This window comes from Heptranchias perlo, chromosome 38 (genome assembly GCF_035084215.1).
Source record: "Heptranchias perlo isolate sHepPer1 chromosome 38, sHepPer1.hap1, whole genome shotgun sequence".
NCBI classification, from domain to species: domain Eukaryota; kingdom Metazoa; phylum Chordata; class Chondrichthyes; order Hexanchiformes; family Hexanchidae; genus Heptranchias; species Heptranchias perlo.
The window spans coordinates 19,765,509-19,781,915 of record NC_090362.1 but is presented as its reverse complement, the minus strand read 5'-3'; the positions used below and the strand labels follow the sequence as shown (position 1 = coordinate 19,781,915).

The window sequence follows — 16,407 nt, the reverse complement described above, 5'->3', positions numbered from 1 at the left end:
AATCTTTCAATTATTCTGTGACTACAAACATTTAAAGCTCCAAATTTGGATATTAACTGTGGGACCAGGTGACAGTCTTAAATTCTGTACTTTGAAGCAAGACTTAAAAGTCTGGTAAGCATGTCCTCTGGGTGCTATCAGAAAGCAGCACTGTCACGGCCATTGTGATGATTTCCTCTTTTATCCAGAAGAGCCTATTTGTTCAGTTTCTCTAAAAGCATCCGACAGAGGAAATCTTCACAAAAACATTCATGGTGTCAGAGCGGACAGTGCCCAGAGCAACTGCACCGTGACGCCTGACATGTGCACTGGATACTCTACGATAATATGTGAGTAAAGTCTACTTTATTTACCTCAGTAGTTGCGAGAACTCGTCTTTTGACATGGAGCCATTCCCATCAATATCGTACATTGCAAACATTAGTTTAGATTTTTCTTCCGGGGAACCTACAGAAGAAATAGGATATTTTAAAATTGTTTGTCTAAACAACGCCAAAATTGGAATTTGGGCCTGGTTTTTAAAACTTTTGTTTTATTCATTCATGGGATGTGGGCGTCGCTGGCAAGGTCAGCATTTATTGTCCATCCCTAATTGCCCTTGAGAAGGTGGTGGTGAGCCGCCTTCTTGAACCGCTGCAGTCCGTGTGGTGAAGGTTCTCCCACAGTGCTGTTAGGAAGGGAGTTCCAGGATTTTGACCCAGCGACGATGAAGGGACGGTGATATATTTCCAAGTCGGGATGGTGTGTGACTTGGAGGGGAACGTGCAGGTGGTGTTGTTCCCATGCGCATGCTGCCCTTGTCCTTCTAGGTGGTAGAGGTCGCGGGTTTCGGAGGTGCTGTCGAAGAAGCCTTGGCGAGTTGCTGCAGTGCATCCTGTGGATGGTACACACTGCAGCCACTGTGCGCTGGTGGTGGAGGGAGTGAATTTTTAAGGTGGTGGATGGGGTGCCAATCAAGCGGGCTGCTTTGTCCTGGATGGTGTCGAGCTTCTTGAGTGTTGTTGGAGCTGCACTCTTCCAGGCAAGTGGAGAGTATTCCATCACACTCCTGACGTGTGCCTTGTAGATGGTGGAGAGGCTTTGGGGAGTCAGGAGGTGAGTCACTCGCCGCAGAATACCCAGCCTCTGACCTGCTCTTGCAGCCACAGTATTTACGTAGCTGGTCCAGTTTAGTTTCTGGTCAATGGTGACGCTCAGGATGTTAATGGTGGGGGATTCGGCGATGGTAATGCCATTGAATGTCAAGAGGAGGCGGCTAGACTCTCTCTTGTTGGAGATGGTCATTGCCTGGCACTTGTCTGGCGCAAATGTCACTAGCCACTTATCAGCCCAAACCTGGATGTTGTCCAGATCTTGCTGCATATGGACATGGACTGCTTCATTATCTGAGGGGTTCCACAAGGTTTTTTTTGTGGCCACCTGACTGGGGTGGGGGAAGGAGGGGTGAAACATTATCTCAGTGCAACGTGCGTGGAGAAATTGTAAACTATTCTTTATAAAAGGGTCTATGATTTTGTCACACGCTGTACACAAAGGGAATCTTCCCCTGTAGTCTGTGATTCTGCAAAAAACTTGCAGATTTTCTTCCTCAGAGTGCTTTAGGCAGCCTTAAGAAAACTCTGAAACTTTATTCATATTGGACTCTTTTTTTTAAATAGCTGTTTTCTGTACAACTCCCCCTCAAATAAAATGGAAAGTGTTTTTTTTGCAGTGTTACAGGCCACAGTTTCATAAAGGGCACCTTAAATAAAAATATACATTGTGTTCCATAGTTCTTCTGTGTTCTGCCAAATATCACAACATTTAAAACATTTGGATTTGGACTCAAGTCAGCGAATGCAGTGTCCCACTAATTTGCAAAAATAAATAACAAATATCCAACAGCAACAAAAAAAACACATTCTATGACATAGTGAACATACATAAACCTAGTTCTCCCATTCCTTTGATAGGAATGTGTTCAGGGAAGCACAACAGAGCATTATAATCATTTATAATATACTAAAAACCTTATGTCTGCATGCACTTCCTGTCTAGAAAACATTACTTCCTGCTGTCAACTTTTTCCCAATATAAATTTCTATGTCCATATTTATAATGGGAACTGCCTATCTAAACCTGTCATGTTGTAATTAAACCCTCACACTAATGGTGGGACTGTAACGCCTCAGTCTTGCATTGCTCTGCTCCTCAACCTATACTGCAGAGAAACTCCTGTGCTCTAACCAACTCTACTTCTCTGGTTCCCAAATTGCTGTAAGTTTTGCTATTCAGTTACAAATAATATCAAACCAAGGTATCACATAAAAATAAGGACAGATTGTTTGATATTGAAATGGGGACTGAATTACATCTGCGCGTCCTGGTCAAATTATCTCCTGCCCTCTAACCTTGCTTCACCTGAAGGATACATTTGGTTTTGACTCCCTGGGGTGGAATTTTCAACTTGCCCCCAAGTGGCATTGTGGATTAGCCGTCTGTTATAGAAACCGATCAATTTTCATTTCCATTGGGGGCGGATTGAAAATCTACCCGTTGTGCAGTATTTCTTAAAATTACTAAGGAAAATAGGAAAACGACAGAGCACTGATATGAGGTGAATAGACTATTCCATTTACTTATTCCAATGCTAGTGTTTCTTTTTCTTTAAGTATTGTTATTTTATAATGTCATTTGTTGTGTAATATAGTGATGTGTTCAAAGTTGTGTATGCGACAAATCAGATCCCAGATTCTGCCCAACTAAAGGTCCCAACCAAAACATTAACCTTCATTCTTTTTTGGATGCTGACTGTCTGCTGTGCATCTCCAGCATTTTCTCTCTTTTTAAAAACCAGACTGGGATCCAAATGGCAGAATTGTTTGTCTTAAAAATCCAGTCAAGCCACACAATGAGGGGCAATTTTCACCTGCGCAGCATGTGCGGTGAACAATGGAAATTAAAATCAGGCGGGTTCTGTAACGGGCGTCCGATCTGCTTTGCTTGTTTAGAGCCTAAGCTGTGAAGGTAAAAATTTACCCCCCATTGAGTTCTCAGCGATGCCTGCGCTATTGGGGGAAACCACCAAGCAAAGCTGAGCAAAGGAAAACTCAGTTCTCTGGATCCCCTTTTTGGGTCTCCTAATGGGTGTAGCTGGACTTGGAAGTAGATAGCACCTGTTTGCTTTGCTGATAGAGAAATATCTGAAATACCGTTAAGTAAAAAATAAAGAGGAAAAATAAAAAGTTGAAATTCAACATTCGCAACTCTGATGAAGAATAAACATTACTGTGCATATCCCTGATCACAGCACTGCTGTATTGTTTTCCAGTCTGCTGCTCTCAATGGTCAGTCTGCACTGTTTCCAAGGCAGGTCAAAATTCCAACTGAGTTTCAGCCAGCCCTCACATCCCGAACTTGAAGTTACCTTTCATCAAGATAACAAAGATGTCCAGGAACTCCCGGAATGATAGGTAGCCATTTCCATCTTTGTCTGCTAGTGAAAACATCTGCTCCACAAACATGGAGTCTTCCTTCAGTCCCAGCGCGCCAGCAAAATCTGCTCTTGTCAGCTCACACTTCAGAGACTCCTTTGCCTTCTTTGAGGTTTCATTGTCAAAATCCCCAGCATCTGACCCATCAATCTCCAGAACCTAAAGGTGGCAAACAGCACAGAACTAGATAATGTACAGTAATCATTTTGAACTGTGCATAATGTGATGATATTTAAAATCTAAGCCTAGATATTACTGTTGACAATATTAGTGAATAAACACTTACCTAGCTCTTACAAAATTCCTCCACTTTACTGGAGGCGTTAAAATATTTAAAATAAACAAGTTAACACCTGGGCTAAAACCGCAGGTGGAAGAATGTCATAAAAATACATTCATTGTTGATCCATAAATATCTCTAACAGCAATTTTCAGACTCTAATGTTCTTATTTGAAGCAGTTTTGCATATTATTTTGGCTATCAGTACTCTGAATTTCCTCAAGTTATACTGTGTGCGTGCATGCATAGGTGTGTCTGTGTATGGAGAGGGGGACGGTGTGGTCAGATCATCAATTCAGGGCACGAGCAGCAATACTAAAGGAACTAATTATGTGCAAGCTTTTGCTCGCACAGTTGTTGAAAAGTTACGACTGTAACTCAGATATTTTTTTTGCTGAGATGTTGGGGGAAAGGTCTGTACAGGACTTCTACTCAAGCTGGCCTGCATAGGTGGGCTGAATTGTCAACATACCTGCAGTTGGGGACCATGTGGCATTCAGTGCCACTGACAACAAGAGGAACTATATCTTGATGGGTGTATCACAGGTAAAATGCAGAGTAAAGCTCCCTTCTACATTGCCCCAGCACCTTGCATTAACCCCATCTTCAAAACAGTATCCCCTACTATGCACTAGTGTGAGATTTTCATTGCCCACATCAGTCATTGCCATGCCCTGATTTAGTGAAATTGGCAATATTGGGTTAAATGTGACATCACCATGTCAAAAATGAGGTTCTTCCCCGTCCCCAAACAAAAAAGATTTTCTAATCATTTTTTAATGAACTTATCACAGCTTTCATTATCTAACATTCTTATCACAACTTGAGAAACTGAGTGTATCCATTTCAGTGCGATATCAATTTGAGACAAGTAGTATTCATTACAAGATCTTCAAAATGATGCAATTAACTTGAAGTGACTGCCACACTACCTGTGCAAACACACGACGGAAAAATGTATCTAAAATCTTAATTCGTTGCCGCTTTGTCACGGCTTCTTTCAAGAGAGTTTGTTCTTTCACTTCATGGATCAGCAGACCTAGGCCATTATTTTCCAGGTATGTTTTCAAATCTGTCACAAAGACGCTGCGATCCTCTTCGCTATTGAATATCAACACCTGTGTACAAGATGTAATATTAGATTAGATTCATGACATGCTACCTTTAAAGGTCCAGCAAACATTGAGACATCTGCATATTATTGTGAAGGCGATGGTAATCAAGATATAACTTACACCTGTCAAATAAGATACCATAACTAAATATAAACTATACTAAGGGTAATAAGATGCAACAGTAAAAGAAGGTGGAACTTTATTGGGTGGATAAAGTTGGACAATGTATATGTAGCATTGAGACGCGAATGGACTGCATGATTTTTCCTAACATGACTGAACTGACTCAGTAACTCATAATTGAGTGAATTATCGTTCAACTAATGAGTGGAAATAAAACCATGATCTCCGCTCCATTATTACAACGATAATATTCAAGAAAAGTTTAAATTTTAAAAAGTGCCGTAGTCATATGCTCATAGGCACTCTGGAAGGTTACAGATGACATAAAATCAATACAAACTCCCATGATACACTTTAGTCTATCATTGAAGCTGAAGATATATTTCATAATGAAACCGATGATGAAGAGAGGATGAGTAAATGAGAAATGAAGATGGAGGATTTGACCATGGTCTTAAGAACAATTGGGCTGTCAAACTAAGGTAAGGACCTAGTGAAGGCTGAAACTTGCTGTAGATTAAGACAATGGGCATTATTTTAACAGTAAAAAAAATGGGTCAGTTGGAGGCAGGGGGGGGGGAAGGCATTTAAAATTTCAACCATTTCAGAACCGCCCCCAACCCGCCTCAAACCTGCCTTCAACCCGTCCATTTCCGGTTTTTACCGGGGCGGGCGACCGGGGAGCCAGGATTCCCGGGTCTTCTCTCTTTTTTGCCTCGTGAAAGGAGGCAAGAAGGCCTGAGTCTAACAGGTAGGTGCCTTTCTGGCACGGCTTGTGGGCCGGGAGGAGCAGGAGTGCTTCCCCCAGGCCCAACAAGCCTACCTGCACCAACCCCCAACGATTGCGGACCCCTCCCCCCGACTCTGATCCCCGATCCTCCCCCCAACTATCGCGAGCCCCCGACCCCGATCTCTCCCCCCAACAATCGCGGACCCCCCCCCCGATCTCCCCCCACCCCCCCCGATCCCCAACCCCGATCTCCCCCCACAACGATCACGGACCCCCACGATGACCCCCGATCCCGACACCCCCCCCACCGTGACTGACCCCCGATCTCCCCCCCCCCCCCCCCCATGACTGACGACCCCCGTGCCCACCCATGGCCCCATGCCCCCCATGCTTCCCCCCCATCCATACAAACAAAGACTTACCTACAGACTTACTTGAGCACATCCTCTCCCTGACTGGTCTCCCATCCAACTAAGACCCCAGCCTGTCAATCAGGCCGGTTAGTCAGAGGGCAAACTCGTAAGGACGTCCGGGAAATCTGTACTTCCGGGTTTCCCGTCCGCAATTTGACCTCCCTGCCCCCTTCTGGCTCAAGGTCAAAATCATGCCCAATATGTCCAAAGATGCAAGACCATTAAATCAAACTAGCATATTGTTTGAGGCAAAGTTCCAGAGGTAAGTAAAGGGAAAGACTTATTAGTATTTTAGAGTCTGTCATAGTTGCGGGTTCAGTTAGGTGAATGTTTATGTGCTTAAGCACTGCAATCATGTCATTGATGTAGAAATGTGAAAAATAATTAACTATTCGCAGTCTTCTCAATTATACATTTGTCTAATTTAACAGCGTTGGTATCTTTTGTAGATACTTCATAAATACCACAAAAGCTGCCCTTTGCTCTCTGCAAGCAGAAGATATATTTTATTCACCATGATGTATGATTGACAAGAATTTATACTTAGTTGCAAACTGACCAAAAATCTAATTAGAGAGCACTTTTATCTTCGCAGTGTGCCAAATCCAGCAGTCATGCAGCTGCCATTGAGTTGTAAATTTCCTCTGTGATATTTATGAGCCTAGGGAGCTGGGAAGAAAAACTTTTGCCCAGGCAGCAAGTTTCCATGAGAAACTGATCAGAGGCCTGAATTGACCTCAGTTGATAATAATGAACCGTGACAAAATACAAACTTAATTCAGCTGGAACTGGGGGGCAGTGCCACGTGCCAACACCAAAAGAGGCCTGGTACACCGAGAGCAGATCAATGCTGGGATTTTAACAAAGGGTATTGCAACATAACTCAAACGTGCAGAATATGGCCTATTAGAGACCAAACAGGTAAACTATGTGTGGAGGTGGAAGATGTGGGTATGGTTCTTAATGAATACTTTGCATCTGTCTTCACAAAGGAGAGGGATGATGCTGGGATTGAAGTTAAGGAGGAGGAGCGTGAAATATTGGATGGGATAAACATAGTGAGGGAGGAAGTATTAAGGGGATTAGCATCTTTGAAAGTGGATAAATCACCAGGCCCGGATGAAATGTATCCCAGGTTGTTAAAAGAAGCCAGGGAGGAAATAGCGGAGGTTCTGACCATCATTTTCAAAACTTCACTGGATACAGGCGTGGTGCCAGAGGATTGGAGGACTGCTAACATTGTACCATTGTTTAAAAAGGGAGCGAAGGATAGACCGAGTAATTACAGGCCAGTCAGCCTAACCTCGGTGATGGGCAAATTATTGGAATCAATTCTGAGGGACAGGATAAACTGTCACTTAGAAAGGCATGGACTAATCAAGGACAGTCAGCACGGATTTGTTAAGGGGAGGTCGTGTCTGACTAACTTGATTGAATTTTTCGAGGAGGTGATAAGGAGGATCGATGAGGGTAGTGCAATTGATGTAGTCTACATGGATTTTAGCAAGGCTTTTGACAAGGTCCCACATGGCAGACTGGTCAAAAAAGTGCAAGCCCATGGGTTCCAAGGGAATGTGGAAAATTGGATTCAAAATTGGCTCAGTGGCAGGAAGCAAAAGGTAATGGTTGATGGGTGTTTCTGCAACTGGAAGGCTGTTTCCAGTGGGGTTCCGCGGGGCTCGGTACTTGGTCCTTTGCTTTTTGTGGTATACATTAACAATTTGGACTTAAATGTAGGGGGCATGATTAAGAAATTTGCGGATGACACAAAGATAGGCCGTGTAGTGAGGAGGAAAGCTGTAGACTGCAGGAAGATATCAGGTGGGCAGAAAAGTGGCAAATGGAGTTCAATCCGGAGAAGTGTGAGGTAATGCATTTGGGGAGAGCAAACAAGGCAAGGGAATACACAATAAATGGGAGGATACTGAAAGGGGTAGAGGAAGTGAGGGACCTTGGAGTGCGTGTCCACAGATCCCTGTAGGTAGTAGGACAGGTAGATAAGGTGGTTAAGAAGGCATATGGAATGCTTTCCTTTATTAGCTGAGGCACAGAATATAAAAGCAGCGATATTATGCTGGAACTGTAACTATAAAATACTAGTTAGGCCACAGCTTGAGGACTGTGCACAGTTCTGGTTATCACATTACAGGAAGGATGTAATTGCACTAGAGAGGGTGCAAAGGAGATTTACGAGGATGTTGCCAGGACTGGAGAATTTTAGCTATGAGGAAAGATTGGATAGGCTGGGGTTGTTTTCCTTGGATCAGAGAAGGCTGAGGGGTGATTTGATTGAGGTGTACAAAATTATGAGGGGCCTAGATAAAGTGGATAGGAAGGACCTATTTCCATTAGCGGAGGGGTCAATAATCAGGGGGCATAGATTTAAAACGATTGGTAGAAGGATTAGAGCGGAAATGAGGAAAAATGTTTTCACCCAGAGGATGGTGGATCTCTGGAACTCACTGCCTGAGAGGGCGATTAAGGCAGAAACCCTCAACTGATTTAAAAAATACCTGGATGTGCACCTGAAGAGCCGTGACCTGCAGGGCTACGGACCAAATGCAGGAAAGTGGGATTAGGCTGGGTGTCTCGTTTCTCAGCCGGCGCGGACACGATGGGCTGAATGGCCTCCTTCTGTGCCTTATGAATATCAGAGCACATTCAGATGCCAAAGTCTTCTTGGACTCGGACAGTTCTACAGACGATGTCAAGGAAGACAAACAGATGTGAATGAATGAAATCGGAAACCTGGTGGTAGCAGTAAAGATAACCTATCCCCTAGTGCCCAAGTCACAGTCAGAATCCTCGAAAGAAATTTATGTGTTTACATTTATATAGAATTTCATCACAACCTCAGGCTGTTTCAAAGCAATTTATAACCGATGGATTACTTCTGAAGTGCAGTCACTGTTGTGCAGGCACATGTGGCAGCCAACTTCCACACAGCAAGGTCCCACATTAGTAAATGAATGAATAATCAGTTAATCTGGTTTTTTTTAAGAGAGTGAATCTTGACAGCACTGTGTCAGGGCGGGACATGTAGTTTTAATTTACAGAGTCTCCGAAACTGCAGCAAACAAGAGTCTCCCAACTACAGCAGGTTTATTTCTCCAGCAAAATGCAGTGAGTGAAGGATAGTTACATAATACAAATTATGTGCATGAAATCAATCTCAGTCACTTACAGCAGTGCGGTCTCCGAGTGGATTGACGGGAAAATTGCTCAATCATCTCCATTCTGGCCGGGACTTGTGGTGCCACAATATGCAGCCTTTTTTTTTTATGGTGTTGGTTAAAGGATCGATATTGGTCAGGACACGGGGAGAATAGTGCCATGAAAGCTTCGTATGTGAGTCTAAATAGTGAGGTTTGGCAGGTTATTTGACCATCACGGGTATCATAGCCAAACTCGGCCCTGTGCCCAACCAACCCCTACACACACGCACTTTCCAGTGGTGGTCACTGAAAAACGGTTGGAATGGAAACTTTCCCTATTGCCCACACCTCCTGCCCCCCATCCTTGGTGTACTGAGGGCAACTATAGCATCCCTACTGCTTTCTGTCTGAAATCAGGTAACAACATAGGACAGTGATAAAGAATGGGACCTTTCAAATTTGTATGGTCCAGTTGGTGTACTTACCAACTAAGCCATTAGGGAATTTAATTTGACAGTGACACATAGTCAGGTTGCAATTCCTCAACCATTTTAACCAAAATATTCTATAGCACAAAAATAAGAAAAAATTATTGGTCACAGATAGGATAGGTAAAGTTACCAGGGCACTAGATCTGGCTTTATGCAGTTAAAAAGGACTTGAAAGCAATGATCTTCCTTGAACCTGTTAATCCAGATCTCTTTGTACCATGATCGTTATCTGGCCAACATTACTCAATATCACAAAGGTAATTTTCTGCTTTAACAATCAGACAATCATTAAATGACAAATAAACATTGTAACAGGCCAAAACTAGTTAGGCCATTCCTTTGTGAGTTGGTGATTGAATGCTTTATAGACAGTATCAATTTCAAGGTTTGTCAGCTTTTGAGATTTTAAAAGTTAAACAGTAGCTTAATTTCTCATTTCGCACTAACTTTGTAGCTCTGATTCAAAAAAAACAGAGATTCTTTGTGGGATATTGGGTATCAAAAAAAAATTATTTATCATTCAACATTTTATGGATCTCAGCAAAATATACAGATAGGCCACTGACATGTGAGATGTGTTTCACCAGGAAAGGCCTTGTGGCACGACTGGTCCCAGTAGAATTTGTTACCAGGATTGATGACAAAGTCTATTTACATCCTACCATTGCCTCCCTGAGTACACTCTTGGAATTTCAATGTTACTTAAACATATATATTTTAGTCACATGCTTTTTCCCGCTTACCACACATTTCCCAAAGAAAGTGGCTCCTTCTGGAGCACAGAACCGCATTGGAAGCACCCTGTTACATTGGCCAAGCAGCAAGCCTGAATAGCCTTGGGTAACTGGTACCTGGATATTCAATCTGGAAGGTATTGCAGCTGAGCCCAGTTTTGTCCTCACCCACCACTGACGGATCCACATTTTTAGCAGGAATTTCTGGATAATGACCTGAGGTGGGAATCCTGGCTGATTTTCCTCTCCCTGGCCTGCAGACACTGAAGCCGACTGTAATGGCCCTATTGAGATGCCCATATATGGATCTACCAATGGATGGCAATCAGGATATGGGGCCCTGTCTAACTGTTGCCCTCTCTAATCCAACCTGTTCGAGAACCATCGGGGTTGAGCACAGACAACAACAACGATAACTTATATTTATATAGCGCCTTTAACGTAGTGAAACATCTCAAGGCATTTCACAGGAGCGTTATCAGAAATAATTTGCCACATAAGGTGATATTAGGACAGGTGACCGAAAGCTTGGTCAATGAGGTACGTTTTAAGGAGCATTCTAAAGGAGGAGAGAGGTAAAGAGACAGAGAGGTTAAGGGAAGGAATTCCAGAGCTAAGGGCCTAGGCAGCTGAAGGCACGGCCGCCAATGGTGGGACAAAGGAAATCGGGGACGCGCAAGAGGCCAGAATTGGAGGAGCGCAGAGTTCTCGGGGGGGGGGAGGGATTGTAGGGCTGAAGGAGATTACAGAGATAGGGAGGGGCGAGGCCGTGGAGGGATTTGAACACAAGGATGAGAATTTTAAATTTGAGGCGCTGCTTGACCGGCAGGCAGTGTAGGTCAGCGAGTGAATCGGACCTTCCAGGTCCGTAACTGTTGGTAGCACACAAAACCAAACCACCATGGAGGGGGCCCTTGATCAGTAACAAGGGCACGTCATAGTCGAGTTCTTGCTTACCAGATCATATTCCTTAGGAACCTTCAGCAGCAAAGTTTTTTGTTCATTATTGGTGGATTGAATAACATCAGCATGGCCGTGGTTACTTAGGTTGATGTTTCGGATCAGAGAATGTTTGCTATCCATGACCTTAATGCATCTGTTTGATTCAAAGAGAATGCTGACAGGCCGTTTTGGCTCTTTGGGCCCTTGCCATTCAGAAGCTAAATGTAATGTAAGAACATACATCATGTGAGGAATGTTTCAGATCTCATGTCTGTGACTATAAACAATCGAATATGGAATCACAAATTTACATCCCAAAATGGACAAGGATAGATTATCCTGTTCCTGTGCTTGGGGTTATTGAATAGTGCAGGGCGTAGTGAACAGAGTAAAATCAGGCTCGGAGGATCGCGAGCCAGTGAGGGAGCCTGTCAGATTTAATGTCCGTTTAAATTAATGGACAGAAAATCAGAAAGGCATCGTTAGGGACGTGCACTCCTCCCCGCCTGATTTTCCTGTATTTACTGCATCTCCAGTGGCAGGAATCTTCCCCACCATGTCTAAAATGTGGGGAATGTAGTGGTTAGAGGTTTGTAATATGCGAGGGGTGAAAATACCGTCCTTTCACCTCTGGGACCAAGTAGGTGTCTCCTCTGCTCTTTCTGCTGGCTCTAATGTTTCTAAGTGAAATGAGCGTGTAAAGTTCTCAAACCAGTTCCCAGTGGGTGTGGGCACATAGCATAAAACCATCTTTAACTCGGCATGAGAAATGGGAAAAAATCTACACAGTGTCACGTCAAAGAAAACAGCACAATAATGTCATTGTGTTGAAATGCCTATTTGATGCAAAATTTTAAATTTAAATTAGCCAAGAAAACTAATATGCATTCATGAAGGACTTCTCAATTCTAAATAGGAGTACGTTTTTCTCCATTGTCCAAAATTAATATCAACCACTTTACGATCACATCAACTTTTTGTTAACATTAGCGGACAAAGGAAAGGGAGTTCCAATGAAGCAGAGGTGGGAGTGAATGAGGAATTCTGTACAATTTGATCTCATTAACCTCCTAAAAGTTCTTTTTAAGAGCTCGACTACAGTCAATAGAAAAGATACAAACCTCAATAAGATGTAACCCTGACAAAATGAACTGTTGTGCTAATTAATTTCTGTAAATTTGCACTGATGATACAAGACTGTTACAGCCCTCCGAGATAACGGACCATACATTCTAGGGGCGGTGAAATTATTCCATGAGTTGTGAAGACCTGAGAACGTACGACTGAGTCAAAAAGTCGAATAAACTTGACTGTGCCCCCATTATGCAGTCCAAATATATCAGAGATCATTCAATATGTAGAGATATAATGCGATCTTGCAGCTTTATACGGTGTTAGAGTGGCACAGGGAATTTTTTTGAGAAACCTAGATCAAAGTCAAGGCCACTGAACTGTAGTTTTCACTGAAAAATGGACCGTATCATGGAAATGGATCCCCAAAACACTGATAAAAATTCTGGAATCCCATGTTAAAAAAAAAGGAATTTGACTTAATTGGTCAACATAAACCTTGCTCATAGTGCAGGATATCACCATGGTTGAAAAGAGTAGGAAAGACGATGAGATAAATCAAGCAATAGAGGTTAGGTGAGGGCCTACTACAGTGTTAAAAGCCTGTGGGTTGTAGGAGAAAGAGGTCTTGGGAAGATATGACTTAGAGTAGAAGATAATGCCATGAGGCCTGATTTCAACACACTGAGCATGCAGGGGGATGAAGAACATGTAAGACAGTGTATTTATAGTTTAGGAGAAACTAGAGAGGAGAAATCCAAGGTGCACTGACCATAGTAGTATTGATAAAATAGAGAAAGGCAAAGGGGGATTAGCCATTTCTTCCTTATGAGTTGAAGAAGTTTTTGGTCTTGCGCAAAGATGAGAATAAAGATGCTTAAATTAAATGTTGATGTATTTCTGTTTGATTGAGCAGTGATTTTTATCAGTCTTTTGGGGGTCATAAGTTAAAGGGCACAGAACTGGAATCTCAAAATGGTTGTAATATTATGGGAGGCGCTTCCATTAATAATTGGTAATGTACTGTTGCCTGTGAGAAGATATGATGAGCAGTCTAAGTTGCAACTCTCATATAAAACATTTTATTTCACACTATTATAATCAATACCTTTGATTTTCTCTCTTGGATCCGTTGGCTTCCTTATAGAGTTTCTTTTTTTCTGTAATTTATTCTTTTCTTTCTTTCGAATAATAGATATAGTAAAAGCCAATAGCAAGGCCGCTGTTATATAAAAGAAAATAACTTAGTTTATTAAATTGTATCAAAACAGAGATGAACTGTAAAGTTCTATCCAAATCCAAAGTGATCTGAAATGGGCTATTTTGGATCTAGACAGGACTCACCCAAATTGCATTAGCTCATGGTGTTGAACAGGTAAGACACCTGTAATATCCATTGTGCTGTTATGAAGCGTGAAGCAAAACTGAGATCCAAAAAATGGAATTTTGAATCCATATCCTTATCAGAATTCTTTCTGATAAGGATACCTGAAAGTATTTTCCACTTATAAGTTGTTGAAACACTTTTGCTCTCTGTACTGTATGTTTTACATTGGACCAGAAACTTCCTCGGAGCTGCCCCTGTTCCGCCAGTGTAACTTCACCCCGTTTCCGATGCACATCTTGCGAAGTTATACAGGTGGGAGCGGAGCAGTTCCGAGGAAATTACATTTGTGTTACACAAATGTGGCACAGTTACACATGTGCAGGAGCTACACCACCACGCATCGATCTCTAGCTGTTTTTTTCAAGGATCCTGTACTGTACGTTTTCACTGATTTTCTCCCTGGCCCATGCACCATTTAGACAAAATACGGAGTTAGCCACAACATTATAAAATACAAAATTAGCCCGATGTTGATAGAATACAGAACTAATCAAGACATTGCAGAGTTTAGAATAAGCCAAGATATGCAAGACCTGGGGAGTAAGTGGTTCAGTGGGTTAGATACTGGTCTTTCACCGCTGGGACTTACATTCAAATCCAGCCAGAATGATGGGATGATAGTTATCAAAATCTGTTGGCTGTAATGGATGTAGGCCTACAGCACTAAGCTGGTACTACTGACAATATCAGTTTACAGGTCTAAGGCTGGTTGGTGTGGGGAATGGAAAAAATGCCACACGTGTACAAGACAGGGTTCTTGTGAGATTGGGGCTGAGGCACGTTGTTGGCACAGAGTAGAAAGAGCTTCATTTTGTAACTAACCGTGCTACAGATGACCTGGAAGTGTTTAATGCTTGACAATGGGTCCCTGAAATGGAAAGTGTTCCAATTTCCAGCATTAACATTCCTCACCTTGATAAGAAAGTTATCTTTTTATATAAAAAGGAGCAATATTGGACCATAGAGCTATTCACTAATCTATAGAATCAGATAGCTCCATAAATCAATGCTTAATTTGATATCACCAACGCAGCTAGCACTGTACGTTCTGGAAGATCTGACTATTTCAACTGGGACCATCTGATTTCAAGTTATATATACGTAGACACCTTTTAAAGAGCAAAGCTTTGTTGTTGATGTGTAAGTGTCATGTTTTAAACAATCAACTGTTAGAAAGAAAATGACAGCTAAAAGGAACTGTTTGAAATGAGGGTTTGATTTCCGTTGCGATATTGCTTTAATCAGAGCGTACTATCTGCAATGAATGTACATGGTATTTCCAATTCACTTCTGCTTTTTTTTAATATAAAGTATCTACAAACCTAAAGGGAAACAGCAAAGTGCCACGATGAGAATTCCAAAGCCTGCTCCACTGCCTTGAAAATAATGCATGGTTCTGAGTTTTATACACGGCTCCATGTCACTCTCATTCAGCTGCTTTGGTTGAGGACAGGGATCTCCTGTGAGAACACACAAAAATAATTCAATTAGACTGAGACTTTTTTCCCTGGAGAGTAGGAGGTTTAGGGGTGATGTTATAGAAGTCTATAAAATAATGAGGGGCATAGATAAGGTAGATAGTCAAAATCTTTTCCCAAAGGTAGGGGAGTCTATAACGAGGGGGCATAGATTTAAGGTGAGAGGGGAGAGATACAAAAGGGTCCAGAGGGGCAATTTTTTCACTCAAAGGGTGGTGAGTGTCTGGAACGAGCTGCCAGAGGCAGTAGTAGAGGCGGGTACAATTTTGTCTTTTAAAAAGCGTTTGGACAGTTACATGGGTAAGATGGGTATAGAGGGATATGGGCCAAGTGCAGGCAATTGGGACTAGCTTAGTGGTATAAACTGGGCGACATGGACATGTTGGGCCGAAGGGCCTGTTTCCATGTTGTAAACTTCTATGATTCTATGGTGATGAAACGTTTCTTAAACTTGCCAGAGCAGGATTTCTTTAGATGTTTTCAGAATATTCATGTTAACATGTAACAAGATTTATTTCTCTATAAAGTACTGATTAGGCCCCAGCTGGAGCATTGTGTTTAATTCTGGGCACCACACTTTAGAAAGGATGTCGAGGCCTTAGAGAGGATGCAGAGAAGATTTACTAGAATGGTACCAGGGATGAAGGGCTTCAGTTACGTGGAGAGACTGGAGAATCTGGGACTGTTCTTAGATTAGAGAAGGTTAAGGGGAGATTTGATAGAGGTGTTCAAAATCATGAAGGATTTTGATGGAGTAAATAAGGAGAAACTGTTTCCAGTGGCAGAATGGCCAGTAACCAGAGGACAGATTTAAGGTAATTGGCAAAAGAACCAGAGATGACTATGAGGGGAAAAACTTTTACGCAGCGAGTTGTAATGATCTGGAACACAATGCTTGAAAGGGCGGTGGAAGCAGATTCAATAATAACTTTCAAAAGGGAATTAGATAAATACTTGAAGTTGAAAAATTTGCAGGGCAAGAGCAGGAGAGTGGGACTAATTGGATAGCTCTTTC

The 16,407-nt window shown here is 42.3% G+C and overlaps 1 protein-coding gene across 1 annotated transcript in view; it reads right to left on the bottom strand.

The window, feature by feature from the left end:
* The window catches only part of LOC137304843 (dual oxidase 2-like), a 99,352-nt gene that overhangs the window by 27,480 nt on the left and 55,465 nt on the right, over positions 1-16,407 (bottom strand). Inside the window, exons 15-20 of the mRNA XM_067973634.1 lie at positions 15,237-15,374; positions 13,636-13,749; positions 11,472-11,674; positions 4,686-4,871; positions 3,407-3,632; positions 354-447 (exon numbers count right to left, since the gene is read on the bottom strand). Of these exons, the coding sequence (XP_067829735.1) occupies positions 354-447; positions 3,407-3,632; positions 4,686-4,871; positions 11,472-11,674; positions 13,636-13,749; positions 15,237-15,374 (961 nt within the window). The remainder of the gene's footprint in view (positions 1-353; positions 448-3,406; positions 3,633-4,685; positions 4,872-11,471; positions 11,675-13,635; positions 13,750-15,236; positions 15,375-16,407) is intronic.